This window comes from Akebia trifoliata, chromosome 12 (genome assembly GCF_017979445.1).
Source record: "Akebia trifoliata isolate Shusen 1 chromosome 12, ASM1797944v1, whole genome shotgun sequence".
NCBI lineage: Eukaryota > Viridiplantae > Streptophyta > Magnoliopsida > Ranunculales > Lardizabalaceae > Akebia > Akebia trifoliata.
Genome location: NC_141386.1, coordinates 27,797,492 through 27,814,693, shown reverse-complemented (window position 1 = coordinate 27,814,693; position 17,202 = coordinate 27,797,492). Strand labels below are relative to the sequence as shown.

The 17,202-nt window shown below is 36.4% G+C and overlaps 3 protein-coding genes across 4 annotated transcripts; 1 reads left to right on the top strand and 2 right to left on the bottom strand.

Moving 5' to 3' along the window:
- Positions 1-647: 647 nt before the first annotated feature.
- On the bottom strand, positions 648-2,442 carry LOC147389261 (pto-interacting protein 1-like). The gene is made up of 2 exons (XM_086419481.1): positions 1,837-2,442; positions 648-1,371 (listed from the first exon to the last, which is right to left on the bottom strand). The coding sequence occupies exons 1-2, from the start codon at positions 2,285-2,287 to the stop codon at positions 716-718; spliced, it is 1,107 nt and encodes a 368-aa protein (XP_086275607.1). The 5' UTR covers positions 2,288-2,442; the 3' UTR covers positions 648-715.
- Positions 2,443-3,717: 1,275 nt separating this feature from the next.
- Positions 3,718-7,121, top strand: LOC147389260 (Tetratricopeptide repeat (TPR)-like superfamily protein). Its single transcript, XM_086417694.1, has one exon. The coding sequence runs from the start codon at positions 3,957-3,959 to the stop codon at positions 6,681-6,683; it is 2,727 nt and encodes a 908-aa protein (XP_086273820.1). The 5' UTR covers positions 3,718-3,956; the 3' UTR covers positions 6,684-7,121.
- A 665-nt stretch (positions 7,122-7,786) lies between these two features.
- On the bottom strand, positions 7,787-16,251 carry ABCE2 (RNAse l inhibitor protein 2). Of its 2 annotated transcripts, none has more exons than XM_086417696.1 (13): positions 16,095-16,251; positions 15,837-15,976; positions 13,134-13,219; positions 12,941-13,038; positions 12,740-12,857; positions 12,561-12,650; positions 11,351-11,655; positions 11,064-11,259; positions 10,800-10,985; positions 10,410-10,682; positions 9,064-9,309; positions 8,260-8,393; positions 7,787-8,180 (listed from the first exon to the last, which is right to left on the bottom strand). In XM_086417696.1, the coding sequence occupies exons 2-12, from the start codon at positions 15,937-15,939 to the stop codon at positions 8,274-8,276; spliced, it is 1,821 nt and encodes a 606-aa protein (XP_086273822.1). In that variant the 5' UTR covers positions 15,940-15,976; positions 16,095-16,251; the 3' UTR covers positions 7,787-8,180; positions 8,260-8,273. The 2 variants fall into 2 exon arrangements, with proteins under 2 accessions (XP_086273822.1, XP_086273821.1); XM_086417695.1 differs by having other exon boundaries at positions 16,062-16,233.
- Positions 16,252-17,202: the final 951 nt, after the last annotated feature.

Genomic DNA, 17,202 nt, shown 5'->3' with positions numbered 1-17,202 from the left:
GTTTGGACTCAATCACATTTCTATATAAGTTTGCACTACTTGATAGAAACTTGTACCTTACCTTTTTAAGATGTTAAAGAAGAAAGATGAAGAAAATAAATCTCACAAAAAAGTGGAGAGAAATTAAGAAATGTAGGAAATGTGTGGAGTCAAGGAGTTTATAAAATGGTGGATGTATCATCATTAATTGATATGTGTCCCACAAGTTCTTTTAACTTAGGTGCATTGTACATATATTTATTGTATAAATGTTCCAAAATGTCTTCCTACCTCAAGTTCATCTCTTCTGTTAAATCCATATTCGTCTAGAATTTTTATTAAACATTAATGAACCTCAATTTATGAACAAAAATAATTGTATGGACCTTGAACTATGCACCTAAGACCATAAACTTAGTTTTAGATCCCCTTTTATAAATTTGATTTACTTAAACCAAAAACAATATTAACAAATGGAATTGATGTCTTAACACCTTTCGATTTTCATAACCTGACCCTCATACTTTAGTTCTAAGTATATTAGAAGACATAATCGATGTCAAACATAATTCTACATCATAAAATTAGGTGGCGACTCCAATCAAATCTGTAAAACTTAAAAAGGATTACATTTAGAACAAATTTTAGTACTTTGGCCCAACAAAAATAGAGATGTATTAATAGAATTGGATTTTCTAAACACAAGATCAAAGAATATATTAACAAATGAGAAAGCTTACATTGGCGATTTGAGTTCAAATCGAGGATCCATACAACACACAAGCCTATTAGCGATCTGGCCCATTGTCGGTCGCCCTTCAGAGTTTTCAAGTAGGGCTGAGTTAGCAATATCAATTACGGTATGAAGTTGTTCGACATTTGCATCTCCATTAAGCTTTGGATCCAACATTCTGACCATATCATTGACATGATCACTCTTACGGTAACCCTCAGTCCACTCCGCAAGTGATGCGGATCCTTGTATCGACTTAAGCCCTGTTATTAGCTCTAATAGAAGAACTCCAAAACTATAGACATCACTCTTTGACGATACTTGACCTGTTCTAAGGTAATTGGTATCGGTGTACCCAAACGAACCTTTTACTACACTTCGTACTTGAATCCTAAGATCGTGTCCCAACTTGCAAAGCCCGAAGTCTCCAAGCTTGGCATGATTGTTGTCGATTAAAAGAATATTTGAAGACTTGACATCTCTATGTATGATGGGCGGATCAGCTTGTGAGTGTAGATAATCGAGACCACGTGCAATGTCTAAGGCTATGTTCAAGCGGTTAGTCCATGAAAGTATGCCAAACGATTGGCCCCTGTGTGTGTGCATTCGGTCGAAGAGGCTCTTGTTCGGGACATACTCCAATAGCAATAGTTGTTCTCCTGCGTGTGTCAGTAAATTGTTATACCAAAGTTCTAAAACTCGACGAATCACCTTGAATAAAAGATTATAATTTTTACAATAATCATATTAAATTTTCAAAAAATTTCAAATAAATTATATTTGGTAAGTAAGTTATAAAGTTGAACCCATGATTTCAAAGTTGCATTACGACATGTCAACCAACCGATCTATGGGTGTGAGTTCTAAAATATTTAATAAATCAAATCATATCTGACCAATTTAACAAATCCTCAATCTAAAACTCAACAATAATTTTAAAAAAATTACCTTGAATAAAAGAAAATCATATTAATTTTTTTTAAATTTTAAATAAATTGTATTTTGGTATGCTCAAAGTACAATATGTCAACCAACCCATCTATGGGGTTAGGATCTAAAATCTTTAATAAGTATAAATCAGTCCAATCATCAGGTCAGTTCTTAAAACATTGGTTTGATCTTACCTTTTTCCAAGCAAAACCCAATCAATCCAACCAAATTGGGATGAGAAATCCTTAGCAAAATTGAAACTTCGTCGAGAAACATCTTCCGACTCCCTCCTCTCTCCTCCATTACTCGTTTAACGGCACCAAATTTCCCCTCACCGAGCGCTGCAAGATACACAAAAGAAGTCGCTCCTACCCCAATTCGAATGCTGAAATTGCCCGTCGCGATCTTTAATTCTTCAAGTGCATAAGTCCTTAAAACACCACAATCCTCTCTGCCTCTCTGCTTCTCAACTTCTTTCTTGTTCACTTGTTTGTTCCTAGACTCTACTTGTATACATCTTCCTTCTCTCTTTTGTAGATAGAGAAGCAATTTTCTCAAACCAATGAGTAGAAGAATTACAACCAGAATTAATGCTATAGCCTTTAGATGTTTTGGATCATTGGTGGATAATCCTAGGAACCACATTTTACTATACTAAGTTTTTAATTTTGTTCTCTTGTTCTTCCTATCTTAATATCTAAGAAAGTAAAGGAAGAGAAATGTATGAGTTCAAGGTGATCAAATGAGATTATCTCAAGTGGTAGGTGAAGTGTGAGAAGATTCTTGGGTTTGGATTTTAGTGTCCAATCAATCATTGGGAAACTAGATATCATCAATAAGCCCAAATTGATGGATTCTTGTTTTAGGTTGTTTCTAAGGTTACCCTTGGTTTGTGTTGAAGATTCTTACCCCAATAATATAGCAACACATGGAAAGAGATCTATTTTTCAAAAAAAAAAAAAAAAAGAAGAGAGAAAATAGGGGATCCCAAACTTTTCAAAATTCAGGATAGATTTTGTCCAGCATGGTTGGACATTGTATGGACAAAAATAGTTTTACTAGATGTGATTTTTTGACTCGAAAATTTTCACTCGGTCTCGACGTGGCAAGGGCATAGAATCATAGATCTTTTTCTTTCAGATACACAAGAAAAAAGATCTACAGTTCTGTGCACTTATCATGTCAACTGAGTGAAAATTTTCGAGTCAGAAAATCATTTGTGTAGTTTTATAATTTCTAGTTGAAGTGAAAATTGGAAAATTCGACATGAAAATTAAATGGTTCAAGGCCCATGAATTTTAGAAACTCAATTTCAACAGCTCAGGTTCGTTGACAATTTTAACTTGTTGAGAAAAATTTGACAGCCTTGAACCTTCAAATATGGGTTTTTTTCATGTTGTGTGACAATTATCTTACCGGTACAAATTTTGAATTTGAAGAACGACTAATGAGGTATGCAAGGACCATAATGCCCCTCAAAAAGTATCTTTTCATCTATTTTGGGGCTAGTGATAAGGGTATGTAATAGTATTGATGGATCAAGTTTAGATTTAGCACTTATTTACAAGATTAATTTGGTTTTAATTCGGATAGATCCTGAAAAAGTTCAGGGAATATAAAATTTTACTCTAGAGGTTGAAGCCAATGGAATTTTATAGAAAAATCAATGTCTTTAAGAGGGATATTTCTAGAAAAATTAAAAGATGAAACACCTGCTATGGAACCTTTAATAGGGGAAGGTGTTATAACAAAAAAATCAACGATTAATTGATGATTATCATCAGTGAAATTGACAGTTTAAGTGTTTATAATATCCAATTCAACGATGTTTTCTATATCATTGGAAATATTATTCGAAGTTGTGATAATGATGCAAACAAAATGTTCTTCTTGGAACCTAAAATATTTATCCTCCCTAAACATAATCCAAACATAAGTTCCATTTGGAATAAAATAACATAATAACATATAAATGGATATTTCTTTAATCTGTTTCATCAAACTCAAACCATCTTATTATACCTTTAATTGTCATTATTAGCCTATTAGATTCTCTCCTAATCTTCAACTAATAATATTATAGAGATGCTATTAGCACACCAACTTTTACTTACAACACACCAATCCGTATGTAAAAAAATTTCTTAATTTCAACAGGAGTGGTGTGTTGTAAGTAAAAGTTGGTGACAAAACTGTAGTGTTTTTAGTCCCAAGATTCAAGACCTTGGGTGTTCCCCGAGATTTGTACTTGTGAATCCCAAGGATCATGTCTTGTTTGTCTGTGATGAGATCAGACCAACCTCAAAATTTGTAGATGTTAAAAGTCTTGAAACTCATCAAAACTCCACCCTCACTGAAGTTCTATCCCTCCATCAACAATCCCGTAAAACACAAACATGTCTTCTTCTTCTTCTTCTCCACCCAACACACCAAAAATCCTCAAAGAGAACCATCTTTGGCTCATGCCTTTAACCTCATCAGGTCCTCCACCACAAGACCCAATTGCATGACCATCTCATCTCTACATTGTTTAGCCCTTAAACTAGGAGCTTTAGCAGACTTACAAACCTCCACCTTTCTTCTCACCTGGTACTCTAGAACTAGCAATTTGGGTTCCTCATGGAATCTGTTTGAAGAAATTCCCGAAAGAGATGTGATATCTTGGAATGCAATGATCACTGGGTGTGTTTATAATCAACATTTCCAATTTGCACTAAATTTGTTTGAGAAAATGATGATCAAAGAGGGAAGTGGGTTCGACTCCACGACTCTGTTAATTGTCTTATCAGCTCTATCTCATATGAACAATGACTCAAAACAAGGTCGAATTCTTCACTGTTTGAGCTTGAAACATGGAATGGATTCAGATACGTTTCTTTGTAATGCTCTTATAGATATGTATGCAAAATATGGTGACTTGAGCTCGTCGGAGTCTATGTTTGAGGGAATGAAACTTAAAGACACCACGACGTGGAATTCAATGATCCATGGGTGTCTCTATAATGGTTTTGCCAAAAAATCATTATGGTATTTCAGGGAAATGGGTTTATCCATTGGTGTTCGAGCAGATAATTTGAGTCTGTTGAGTGCTATCTCTGCGTGTGCTTGTTTAGAAGAACTACATTATGGACAAGCCAGTCATGGGTTCGGAATCAAATTGGGGTATGTGGAAACAAATCAAATTTCTGTTGAAAATGCCCTTATTTCGTTATATTCTCTATGTGGAGATATCAAGTCAGCAGAGATGGTTTTTAGAGGAATGATTCGTAAGGATGACGTGGTTTCATGGAATTCAATGATCCATGGGTTCATCAAGAATTGGATGGTTTTAGAAGCCTTTTGTCTTCTACGAGAAATGCAGATAAAATGGAATGTTCAACCTGACTCGGCCACATTGGTTACCATTCTACCACTTTGTGCCGAGTTAAACCTATTGCGTGAAGGAAGAACTATTCACGGGTTTATAGTTCGGAGAGAAATGGGGTTGGATTTGTCCGTAACAAACAGCTTAATGGATATGTACTCGAAATGTAACTATGTAAAGTCTGTGGAGCTCTTGTTCCACGCCATCCCTGAAAGAGATTTGATATCATGGAACACGATAATTGCAGGATACTCCTTGAACAAGCGCTCTAAAGAAGCTCGAGCTTCGTTCAAGGAGTTGCTTCGTTCGGGTCCTCAATGCAGTGTCTCGACTCTGTTGGCTGTTCTCTCTTCTTGTGATTGTCCCACAGAGCTTCATTTTGGGAAACTAATTCATTGTTGGCAGCTTAAATTGGGATTCTCGAATAATGTTCTAACAGTTAACGCCCTCATGTTCATGTACATTAATTGTGGAGACTTAGCAGCTTCTTTTGCTATGTTGCAAAGTACTTCAGCTGTATCAGATGTTGTTTCCTGGAACACTGTCATAGTAGGCTATGTACAGAATGATCATTTGTGGGAAGCTCTAGAAGTTTTCAACCAAATGCGGCACTGCCATCCCCATATAAGTCCCGATTCTATCACCCTTGTAAGTGTCCTATCAGCATGTGGGAATCTAGAATTGCAATCCAAGGGGAGGTTTCTGCATGGCCTCGCTCTTAAAACACCAATGGGTTCAGATATTCGTGTAAGAAATGCCCTTGTAACCATGTATAGTAGATGCAAGGATGTTGCAAGTGCGGTATCAGTGTTCGTTACCAATCCTTATCATAATTTATGTTCATGGAATTGCATGATATCGGGTTTTGCACAGAACAAGGATGGTATACGAGCACTCGAACTATCTCACCACCTTGAATATGAACCTAATGAGATCACCATTGTTAGCATTCTCTCTGCTGCTACTCAACTTGGAGCTCTAAGACATGGAAAGCAAATTCATGGCTATGTGTTCCGTTTCAAACTCGAACATAATTCTTTTATATTAGCTGCTCTTGTGGATATGTATGGTAAATGTGGAAGATTAGACATTGCAATTCAAATATTTCGAGACTCACCAACTAAATCTGTCGCTTCTTGGAATTCTATGATTTCTGCATATGGGTTCCATGGTTGTGGTAGGAAAGCGATTGAATTGTTCTCTGAGATGTGTGAGTCTGGCACCAGAGCAACTAAGAGCACTTTTGTGAGTTTGTTATCTGCTTGCAGTCACTCCGGGCTGGTCAAAGAAGGATGTTGGTATTATGAACGTATGTCGGCGTTTGGGGTAGTGCCAACTACTGAGCATCATGTTTGCATGGTTGATATGCTAGGAAGAGGAGGGATGCTTGGTGAGGCTTACAAGTTTATCAGTAGGATACCAACCCAACCTGCAACAGGTGTCTGGGGGGCTCTGTTAAGTGCTTGTAAATATCACGGAGATGTAAAGATGGGGAAACAGGTTGCGGAACATATTTTTGATACAGATCCTGAAAATGTTGGGTATTACGTTTCTTTATTCAACATTTATGCCACTGCCGGAATGTGGAGTGACGCTGTGGAGGTTAGGAGAATGATTCAAGATAGGATGTTGAAGAAACCACTGGGTTATAGTCTTATTGACGTTTGTTCAACATGAAAATCATTTTAAGGGTATCATAGGTGGAAGAAGACTCGCCATTTGTATGATATTTTTTATTGGGCTAGACAATGCGATGGCCATTGGAAATTTGTGACTAGTCTTAGACCAAGTCGTTTATCTGACATCCTGGGTATATTCTTCCTTCTAACAATGATCCTTCCTTCTTGACAATGATATACGACTACTTGGTACAAAGAAATTGTTTCCCTACAAGGAGAATCAATGTTGGAAGTAGATCAGTCACGGTGACTAACAAAGAACATCCAGGTTTGATCCAACTGTGATACTAGCCACTCACGAAGAGCTCTGGAGTGTCACTCCAGAGTAGCTATCCCACAAAGAGAAGAGGGAGCTTCAAAGAATCCTATAATTTGTTTGTCCCTTTTGATAATAAAGGAAACATGCAATTTTATTCTCATTCAAAATCATGTTAAATGAGGGAAAAAGTGGTTCTATTTGTGCTTGAGTTCAAATTACTATTATTAAACTATTAATACAATATTGTTCAGAAATCAAATTCAAATTCAAATTCAAATTCAAAGTGGGATGTGATGATCTTTCCCATATTTCTTCCATAGGGCAGAGTGCCATTTCAAATCCTGTTATTTGTATCTTCTTTTCAATAATCAAGGAATCAAATAGTTCCCCCCCACCCCGCACCACAAAAAAAAAAAAAAAACACAAAAAAAAAAAAAAGCACACAACCACATTGTCAAGGGCTTGAATTGCTTTTCCAAAGGCCAGTATAGAGCATGGATGAATCACAAAATAACAGAATCAACCTAACAAATGAACAACTCAATGCCATGCCGTAACCAACCCAATAAATACTTACTAGGGACTATGACCACAAGCATCACAAACTAAAACAAACTCTTAACGTAACACCTCTTAATGCAACCCAACAAATTCTTAAGGAAAGATGTGCCATAAAATTAAAAAAATCACAAGATTACAACATATCATTCAGAGTACAGTTTATAAATGGGTAAGTTACAGACAGCACAAAATGTAAGGATCATTTGGACACAAGTACCAATTAAAAGAAAGTTACCATCCAATGGAAAGCAATTGAGATAACAAAAAACTCTTTCAACATCTTTATCAAAATTCTTCTCAATTTAGTATATAAATAAACCACAATTAACAGATTAACAGTAGCGAGACACTCAATTCTTCTCGCCAAGCAGTTTCCATACATTTTACTAAAAACATGCCTTCAAAGTTACCAGGAGAGAAAACAAAGTGCAGTGATTATAATAATCACTATTAGCTCACCTCAATTTAAACAAAAACCAAGGACCGAAAGCAAACTCTAGAGAAGAATAAAATATGGGTAACACTAATACATGACTCGCCAAATTATTACTCGATCATGCATTGTACAAGCTTTCTCCAGTGGCCAGTATCAAGCCATCAGCAGATGACTCATACTGGCTCCGTAATTAGCAGATCAATGCGCGCTTGTTTGAACCTCACTTACCAAAGAAATACCTATAAAGAGATGGGGTAGAAAACTTGAGTTGGTGTTTACATTCAAAAATATAAAATAAAGAGAGAAGATGAAGGTAACCTGTGGAGATTATTTTAGTCATCAAGGTAGTAATAGGAGCCAGCAGATTTTTGATCCCTGTCTTTTGTGGAGTCCAATTTGTTAATCCTTGGCCGATAATTTGTTGGGTCCCGCCTAAATGTAATATCTAGTTGCTGCAACACAGTGGATAAAGTGCATAGGTGAGAAGATTACTCAAGGATCAAGCAGTAAAAATGTATGAAATGTGGCAAATACTATATCAGTATAAAAGTTCACATTCGTGTGATAAAATCTCACAATTCACTAAAACAAAAAATGTTAATATTAATAACTCGTCCAAGTGAAATTCAAAATGTACAAATTACTAGAATAAAATGGGCAATATATGTAACTATTTATAATGACATGAAACCAATACAGTTGAGTGTACAATATTCAAAATGGAATTTTTTCAGAAAATTGCCATCATTTTTTTGAAATTCAAGGGGTGTCTGAACCCTGGGTTTAAAAGGCAAATACATGAAAAAGTAATTTGCTTGTCGATAGCAGATTCTGCAGTTGCAATGGAAGTGGAGGTTTTCAGAAGATCGTGTGGTTCTTAATGTGAAAGGTTTACACAGACAAGACAAGTATAAAAACTGGAATGCTTCAGGTGTAATCTCCTTAATTTTTATATCTTTGGGATAAGGCTTTGTTTGTGTTGTTGAAGTACCAATATCTCATCTTTGAACTACAATAGATAAAAAGTTGAATCGCAGAATTCAGAGCCGTTCCAAGAAAAAAAGAAAAAAACTAAAGTAAACTAAAAGAACAGAAAACAAAGAAGTAAGGATTGAGGCTTACAGAAAGGAAAAGGTTCATCCCAGTCAACAAAGACTGAGGAGCATTTGCGATACAATCCACAGACGGTTTCCCCTCATACACAATAACTCTGTCCGCAAGGTAAGTTGCCATTATGAAGTCATGCTCAACGACAAAAGCAGTCTTCTTGGCATGGAGAATAAACCTCTTTATGACTTTTGAAGCAACAATACGCTGCTCTGAGTCAAGATAAGCACTCGGTTCATCTATCAGATAAATATCTGCAGGCTGCATCCACCAAAACAAACCATCAAAGCAATGTCAGCACAAAAACCACAATAATTATCAAGAATTTGGATAAAGGAAAGAATCTCTACATATTCACAAGTCAATCTGTAGTTATAACAAAGCAAGTTGCATTCCCAGAAATATATCCCACTCATTAAAGCTAAATAACCTACTATCAGGAGTTTTCACACACCACTCTTTTTATGTTCAGCTGAAAATAGATCTAGTTGAAGAATTTCAATAGGAAGCACCTTAAACAAAAAAGCCCTGAACCATTATCAACGCTTTACTAGAATATGCTGCTCAACAGTTCAACATTAGAGTTGAACTTTTCACCACTGTTTTGAGGTTCAAGATGTTGACATCTTACAAAGAAGTGTATGGACGTACTTTCCGATTTCAAACGTAGTTTTCCAACCCTGTGGGTCTGTGCCAATATAATGTTTGGATACTTGGTCAAATAATATGGCCTCTAGAAGTTTACTATCATCCCTTCTTCTTTTTTAATAAATGGCTCACCATCATTCTTGCAGAAGGATTTCAAGATTTAGGACCTCTCTTACCTGGGGCATTTGTTTGTCACAGTTTTAGTCAGGGATTGATTGTAAACCTCAAGTTTAATAATCCTGCTTCAAAACTCAGATTCTTGGTCACAAAGATTCATTAGTTATCTAAAAAGGGAATTAGTAATGTTATACAGTACTATTACAAAGTTTTCTATATAATTTGCTATTACACTAAACAACAAGCAACTTAGAATGCCATTAAGTGAACTGGGTCTAAAGGAGACATCAACCAAGTAGAAATGTTACAAAATGCGAACTTAAGTGGCACCAAATTGGCTTTTTTTAAGCATAACCACACTATTTGAAATACGTTAAACAAAAAATAGCATCCCCAACAGCTGCAGTACTGAAACAAAATAAAAATGCAAAACATAGGCTCAACCCATGGTCAGCATTTTAGAACATATCAAGTCTTGACAATTTAGTAAATTAACTACTAGGCCATGTAGATAAAACAACTTTTGAAATATTTGAAAGAGCAAGAATCACAAAATTAACAATTAAAAGCTATTTCACCATTAAAAAACTGCATACCTTCCCAAGACAAAGACAGAGTGCAACTCTTTGCAATTCCCCACCAGAGAGATTCACAACTTCTTGATCCATTAATTGCTCAATTTGAAGTGGTTTCATGACGTCTGACATGAACTGAGGATGCATGTACGAATCACGAATTTTTTGATGTAGTAAGTGCCTGACAGTAGATTGAAATTTTGGACTGATCTTTTGTGGCTTGTAAGAAACATTAAATTCAGGAATTTCCACATCAGAACCACCCTCCACCTCATCAGGTTTCAATAGACCAGCCTGCAGTTGTGAAAAAATTAAGGTGGTCCAGGAGAGAACACAACTCGGACCAAAGTCCATTTTACAAATATGAGAAAAGTAAGTAATTATTTTTAAAAAAATGGTAAGAAACTGTACCAGCATACGGATGAATGTTGTCTTCCCCGTCCCATTCTCACCAAGCATTACGATAATCTGAGAATCAGTAAACTCACCTTCAAGAACACGGAGCTTAAAATTTCCCTGAGTTTTACTCATGGTTGGGTACTTATATCGTGCATATGACTGAATCTCTTCGGCACTTTCTTGTGGAGTTTCTGCAACCTGAAAATGATAAATTGTATAAACCAAAGCACTGGAAAATCAGGGAATACGACCTACACCACCATATAGAATTGCTACCTTAAATGTGAGTGATTCTTCTCGGAATCTTAGATTCTCAGTAGGGACGAATCCAGCCAAGAAGATATTAATTCCTTCCCTAACAGAGAAGGGTAGGGTTACAACTCCATACGCTCCAGGCTTCCCGTATAAGCAGCAAATGAAGTCTGATAAGTAATCTAGGACACTAAGGTCGTGCTCCACAACAATCACATAGCTGAAGAAGACAACATAACATTCTTAAAGTTTTGCTTCACAAGAAAAATGTGCAACTTCTTAGAAAGAATATGTATGGAAGCAAACAAAACCTGTTGGCCCTGAGCAAAGATCGAATAACTTGAGCAGCTTTAAGCCTCTGTCTTACATCAAGATAACTTGAAGGTTCATCAAACATAAAAATCTCTGCATTCTGTATAGCAACCACAGCAATGGCAAATCTCTGCAGCTCTCCACCTGATAAATCACCCACATTCCGATCTATAACCTGATTCAGCTCAAGATTAGCACATAGTGAAGCCTTCATTTCTTTCTCATCTTTCTGATCAAGAACTTGCCCAACATTCCCTTGGACTGCTTTTGGAATGTGATCAACATATTGGGGCTTGATGATTGCCTATTGAATATTGAAGTCGTTAGTCAAAAGAAAAAAGAATGCAGAAGAATGATATAATATCCTAATTTTAAAGAAGGTAAAGGAAAGGTAAATTCTATCAGTTCAATCTATATAAGAAAACACAACAGTTGTCTTCCCCCAATGTTTATCCCCCATAAAGAGCGGTAATCTCACACGCATCTCGAGGACCAATTTCAACTTTATACCCTTTTCTCTTCTCACCTTTCCAAGATTACCCCTTCAACCTCATTGCCCTTTCTCTTTTACCCATTTCCAGTAATACCCCTCTAACTCTATTGTCTTTCCTCTTCTCCCCTTTTCCAATAATACCCTTCTTACTTTGCCTTTAGTCATTTACCCTTTTTCCAACAATACCCCTACAACTTCATTGTTTTTCCTCTTTTACCCCCTTAACTAAAAAAGATGATGACCATGCCATAGGCACAGGGTCAAACTCTAGTATCTCTATATTGTTAAGCACATCACATTCTGATGCAAAAAATGCCAGTAACTATCCTCCATCCTGTTGTGACCTCCTATGTATTGATTAGAAGCAAAAATAATTCCAAGAAAACATTGCTGCGATGAAAAGATACTGCAGCATTGCACCAGTTTAGACACTTTTGTACCTTATCATTTTATAAAATCATGCAGAGAGGAAAACCTCACTTCTGAGAAATACACCATGAAAATTATCTAAGAATTAGAGAGGAAATATATCATACTCAAAAAAAAAAAAGTGAAACACTATTGTGTGGTGAATGGGAAAAAAAGAAAAGAAAGGAAAAGAAACTACATAGATACAAAAAGAAGAATTAAAAACAACACAATCAACATAAATGAAAAGTTCAGATGCAATGTTGCAGACAGCAGCCATCTTAATGCTGCATTTATTAAGGGAGCACCTTCAGATTGTCTTCTAGAATTCGAGTAAAATAGTTCTGAAGCTCAGATCCTCGGAAGTATGTCAATATTTCCTGCCAGTCGGGAGGATTCTGCAAAGAAAATAACAACAGAGATTATCCATTATGTATGTGTGATGGAATGAGTATAAGAGAAAAGATTCACAAGAAAATGCAATTACATTGAAACGACCCAAATTTGGTTTCAGCTTCCCAGCCAACACTTTGAGGGCAGTCGACTTCCCAATTCCATTTGTTCCAACTAAACCTAGAACTTGCCCAGGTCTTGGAACTGGCAACCTGTAATTGAACTTGTCAGGCATCTCCAAGTAAAAAAACAAGGCGACTTTCATGTGCTCTAGGAGCTGAAACTTTATGCTAACCTGTGCAACTTGAAGGTGTTTGGGCCATAACGATGAGTTGTATCTTTATCCAAATCTTTTGGCAAATTGATAATCTGAATGGCCTCAAATGGGCATTTCTACTCATGAAAAAAAATAATCAGTCCGACATATTCAGTGCATCCAGCTATAACCTGGATTATAGATGAGAAGGCAGAAGCAATATTTTACAAACCTTGACACAAATACCGCATCCAATGCATAGCTCCTCTGAGATGTAAGCAAGCTTAGAAGCAGGAGTAACTTCAATACACAGTTTACCTACAGAAAAACACAAGAAGCTAGTAAGATATATGAATAGTGTATCACAAAATCACATAAAATAGCCTATCAGTATCCCTTTTCTATCTTATCAGTGAAATGAGATGCTTGATTATTGAAACAAACAACAAAGACGCGCAAAAAGTACAGCGGTCATAGTTGTGATGACCCAAATAATAGCAGATCCTGAAGCTCCACTTTCAATAGGCCAACTCATCCCACATAAAACACCAAGGTATACACTACCCACAAATGTTGAAGACCTCATTCATGGTCACAAATTTCCAATGCACACTCGAAGCATCGGTGGCCCATGCAATGACAATAAGAACCAAAGATATAACCGAAATAGTGAAAAACTCTTTCTGATAATTTTGACGTTGACATAAAAAAAATCCAAGTAAATATATCGATAAAAAAAAAATAGAAAAATAAAAATGAAAAAGTTAATTTTACGGGACATTTTACAATGCAAACATAAAGGGCCTAAGTGAGCCTCCTTAAGTGAGATACCATTGATAAAGTTTAATACAATGGAAGCTCCTTACAAAAAATAGTATATGTGAATATGCAACCGCGCTTGACAACACTGAGTCAACCTCACCCTTCTCTTGTTGATGAGCAGCAAGTCAACCTCACCCCCACTGGGTGAAAAACCAGTAAATTTTCTCTTGTTTTTTTGTCAGAAAAACATTGTCACTTGTATCAACAAACCTCTTAAGAGTCTTGTCTAGGGACCTAATGAACCTTCATCGACCATGGGCGCACAAATTTGAAAGATTTTGCAACCCCTCCCCCACCCGCCCTCTCCCTCCCCTTTCTATTTTCAAGATGGAAGTCATGGAAAACAAAAAAGAAACAGCTAGAGTGCAAGATAGCTAATTTTAAACGGTAGTGGAACATTGTAGACTTTGGAAGCTTACTCAACCAGTGGAAAACCCTAAGAGAAAGAAGCAAACAGAAAACCAAACCTAACAAACAAAAACCCCTCAACTCTGATCCTCGGAAGAAACCAGAGGATTTTAGAAATATGGAATTGAAACATGTTTGACAAGAGAGATCTCAAGAAAGTTGGGAAACCAGATAACAAAGAGCTAAGTTCACAAGAAAATACGGTACTAAAGACGTCAAATACATGGTGCTACGATGACCAAAAGGTGCCAATGTCACATGTGAACATTCATCTACCTCTTCTATCTTAACATGGTGCGGAAAAATCCTGAATGAAAACGTAATTGTACTCAAAACTTTTCTCATACCATATTTGTGTACATCAAATTGTTAGATATGGGTCAAATCATCCTAAGTGGCAATAATTCACATCTTTCTAAGTAAAGTTTGTAGCAAACCACAATCTCAAACTTATAATCAAGGTCATTTAAAAAACCATCGGTCCGATTGCTCAATTGTGTGTAATTGAACAAAGGTAATGTTTAGTTCCTTTCTCACATAGAAATCAAAGTGACTAAGGTAACAAGAGAAGAGTTTAAAGGGTACTGGTATCAGAAGAAAGCTGGATCAGTTATGTCACTTTACATGATGCCCCATACCCAAATCCCTCTTCAAGCTAGAGTTTCACTGTTAACAGACACTTGAAACATGCGGGTCCAAAACAAATCTGAACCTAAAACTTTTCAGTGACCCACACCCAAGCAAAACATCATGGGCTTGTCAAAGGCCCAAGATATAAGCAAGTTTAATGGCCTATTTTCCAAGCCAAACAAGCTCAGCTCATTGGCATCCTAATTTTGTGCCAAATAAAATAGCCTACTTGACCTAATACTTCCACATTGGTTGTACCATTATTGTTGAAGATTGTGAAAATTGTGTAAAGGAGTTCCTGAAAGGAATTTTTTCCGACTAAGTCCAAATATGGTTACCAGACATATAACCCATGAGAGGTAACTCCTTGAGCACATGAGTGTGGATGTGGATGTGGATGTGGATGTGAGGATTATAGTTGGGTTTCATTTGAAAGTGCACTCAACATGCCTATAAGAGGTGAAAACGTAATTAACATGTTGTTAACACTCCCATAACTTATTGACCAACTCAATCCAAACAAGAAGGCATTCAATTTGAACTTAATTACAAGACACCCCTAGATGTGCAAGCTTCTATCAACATGATAAGAAGTCGTATCATGTGGCCTAAAATCAAATTAGACAAAATAAAAATAAGAGTACAGATTGGAAAAAATACTGATATCTTCAAGAGGATGATACCTCTTAGACCACTTTGAGGGTTAACGACAACCTCACCCAAAGCCAAACACTCCACTTGTTATCAATTATGCATTAGGATTTATATATAAAGAGACTCCAGAATCAGCCCTAAATCTGTAAGGCTTCTTAATTGAAACCTAACCATATTCAAATAAACTCAACTCCAACAAATATTTAAACTAAAAAATTACTCCTAAAATAAAATTACTAAAACTAGCACCCTGTCACAAAATATACGAATAAAATTATAATCTTCAATTACATAAACCCAAATACCAAATCAGGAATCGTTATCCCTGGAACTAGAGGTTTATACAATCGAATCAATCATCAAAAACATATTTTTGAACAAGAAAAGTGAACCATTTCTGCAAATTCAAGAAAAGAAATACCAGTTTTGACGACAGGGCAGCTCTTCTTGCATTCTTGTCGACACTTCTTGGGCTTGCATCGATCAGAGCTGACTATGGCGATACGAGTCAATCGATCCGTCATCTCTGATTATCGAGGTCGAGACGAAATCTCAACTTCTCTGATTCAAAGATTTCGAACAAACGATTAGCAAAAACACAAAATTCAAGAAACATCACAATTAAAATCTAGATCAAACAAAGTACCGAGAAGATTTCAGAGTAGATGGGTCGATCAACCTGGATTTCAGACTGAGACAGAGCGAGATTTGAGAGAAAAAGATAGGGTTTTCGTTTTTCCTTTGTCGTGTGTTGGGAACTCGCTCGCTCTGTGGCAGTCCAGGCGTTTACGCTACGCAGTTACGTCAGTGCGCGCGTGGCTAGGGTTTGGTAATTGGTACTTATATCAAGAAAAAAATTACTAAAATTTGACAAAATTCTTTTGGGTAAACATTCAAGGCCCAATGGGGCCCGTATTCGTGTTAATCAAGTTGATCAAAATTCTTTTGGGTCAAACACGCAAGGCCCAATGAACCCCTATGGAACCAGATATAAGTGATTTAATTAATGCAAGAATAAGAGAGTCGATTTTGCAACTCAACCGGACAAGGTAACTCAAAAATTCACTGACGTGGCAGGAGCAAGAATTGTAGATTTCCTTGGGATACACAACTGCACATGTTTTATGGGGATGTGTAGTTGTGTATCCCAAGGGGGAAAATCTATGACTTTTGCAAGGTATACATCAGTTGAGTTTTTGAGTTACCTAGTAGGTTAAGTTACAAAATCATTACACCAAGAATAATGTTAAATGGACTCTGACGTACATGCAGTCGTGTATTCTAAGGGAAAAATCTATGGTTCTATGCACATGCCACAACAGGAGAGTATAGGGGGAGTCAAAAAATCACAACTCTTGATGTAAATGGTCCATTGGTTGATCAAAAACAAAAATAAAAAATATGATTTGAATGTCTCACGAAATTAGGAAAAGTGTGAAATTCATTGCATTTCACACTATGTTGATGTGGATGTGTGTATGGAACTATATAAGCTTTTCATTGAGACTCATTGAAAAGCATCTATGGTTTTTGTATGCACCTCCACGTCAACATAGTGTATTTCGTAATTACTCTGGCACAACTTTAAAAATTTTGTTGTTTGAGAATTGCAAAGGTGAGCTTTCAATCACATGCTTTAGCTATAACTAAATTGATTAGTTCAAGTTTGGTGTATGTTAACCTCGATGATGATAAATATTCGATGAGATGCATATAGTTGAGTTGATTAAGCCTTGTCTAGTGTATGTTGTATTCAAGCAACCTCTAAGTTGTGAGTAGTGACATTG

Coding starts and splice junctions, on each gene's coding strand:
- LOC147389261 (XM_086419481.1), bottom strand. CDS start 2,287: ATGTGGTTCCTAGGATTATCCACCAATGATCCAAAACATCTAAAGGCT. Junction 1,372..1,836: donor TGGGTTTTGCTTGGAAAAAG/GTAAGATCAAAC, acceptor TGACACACGCAG/GAGAACAACTATTGCTATTG.
- LOC147389260 (XM_086417694.1), top strand. CDS start 3,957: ATGTTAAAAGTCTTGAAACTCATCAAAACTCCACCCTCACTGAAGTTC.
- ABCE2 (XM_086417696.1), bottom strand. CDS start 15,939: ATGACGGATCGATTGACTCGTATCGCCATAGTCAGCTCTGATCGATGC. Junction 12,651..12,739: donor CAAATTTGGGTCGTTTCAAT/GTAATTGCATTT, acceptor TTTTCTTTGCAG/AATCCTCCCGACTGGCAGGA. Junction 10,986..11,063: donor AAGAATCACTCACATTTAAG/GTAGCAATTCTA, acceptor TATCATTTTCAG/GTTGCAGAAACTCCACAAGA.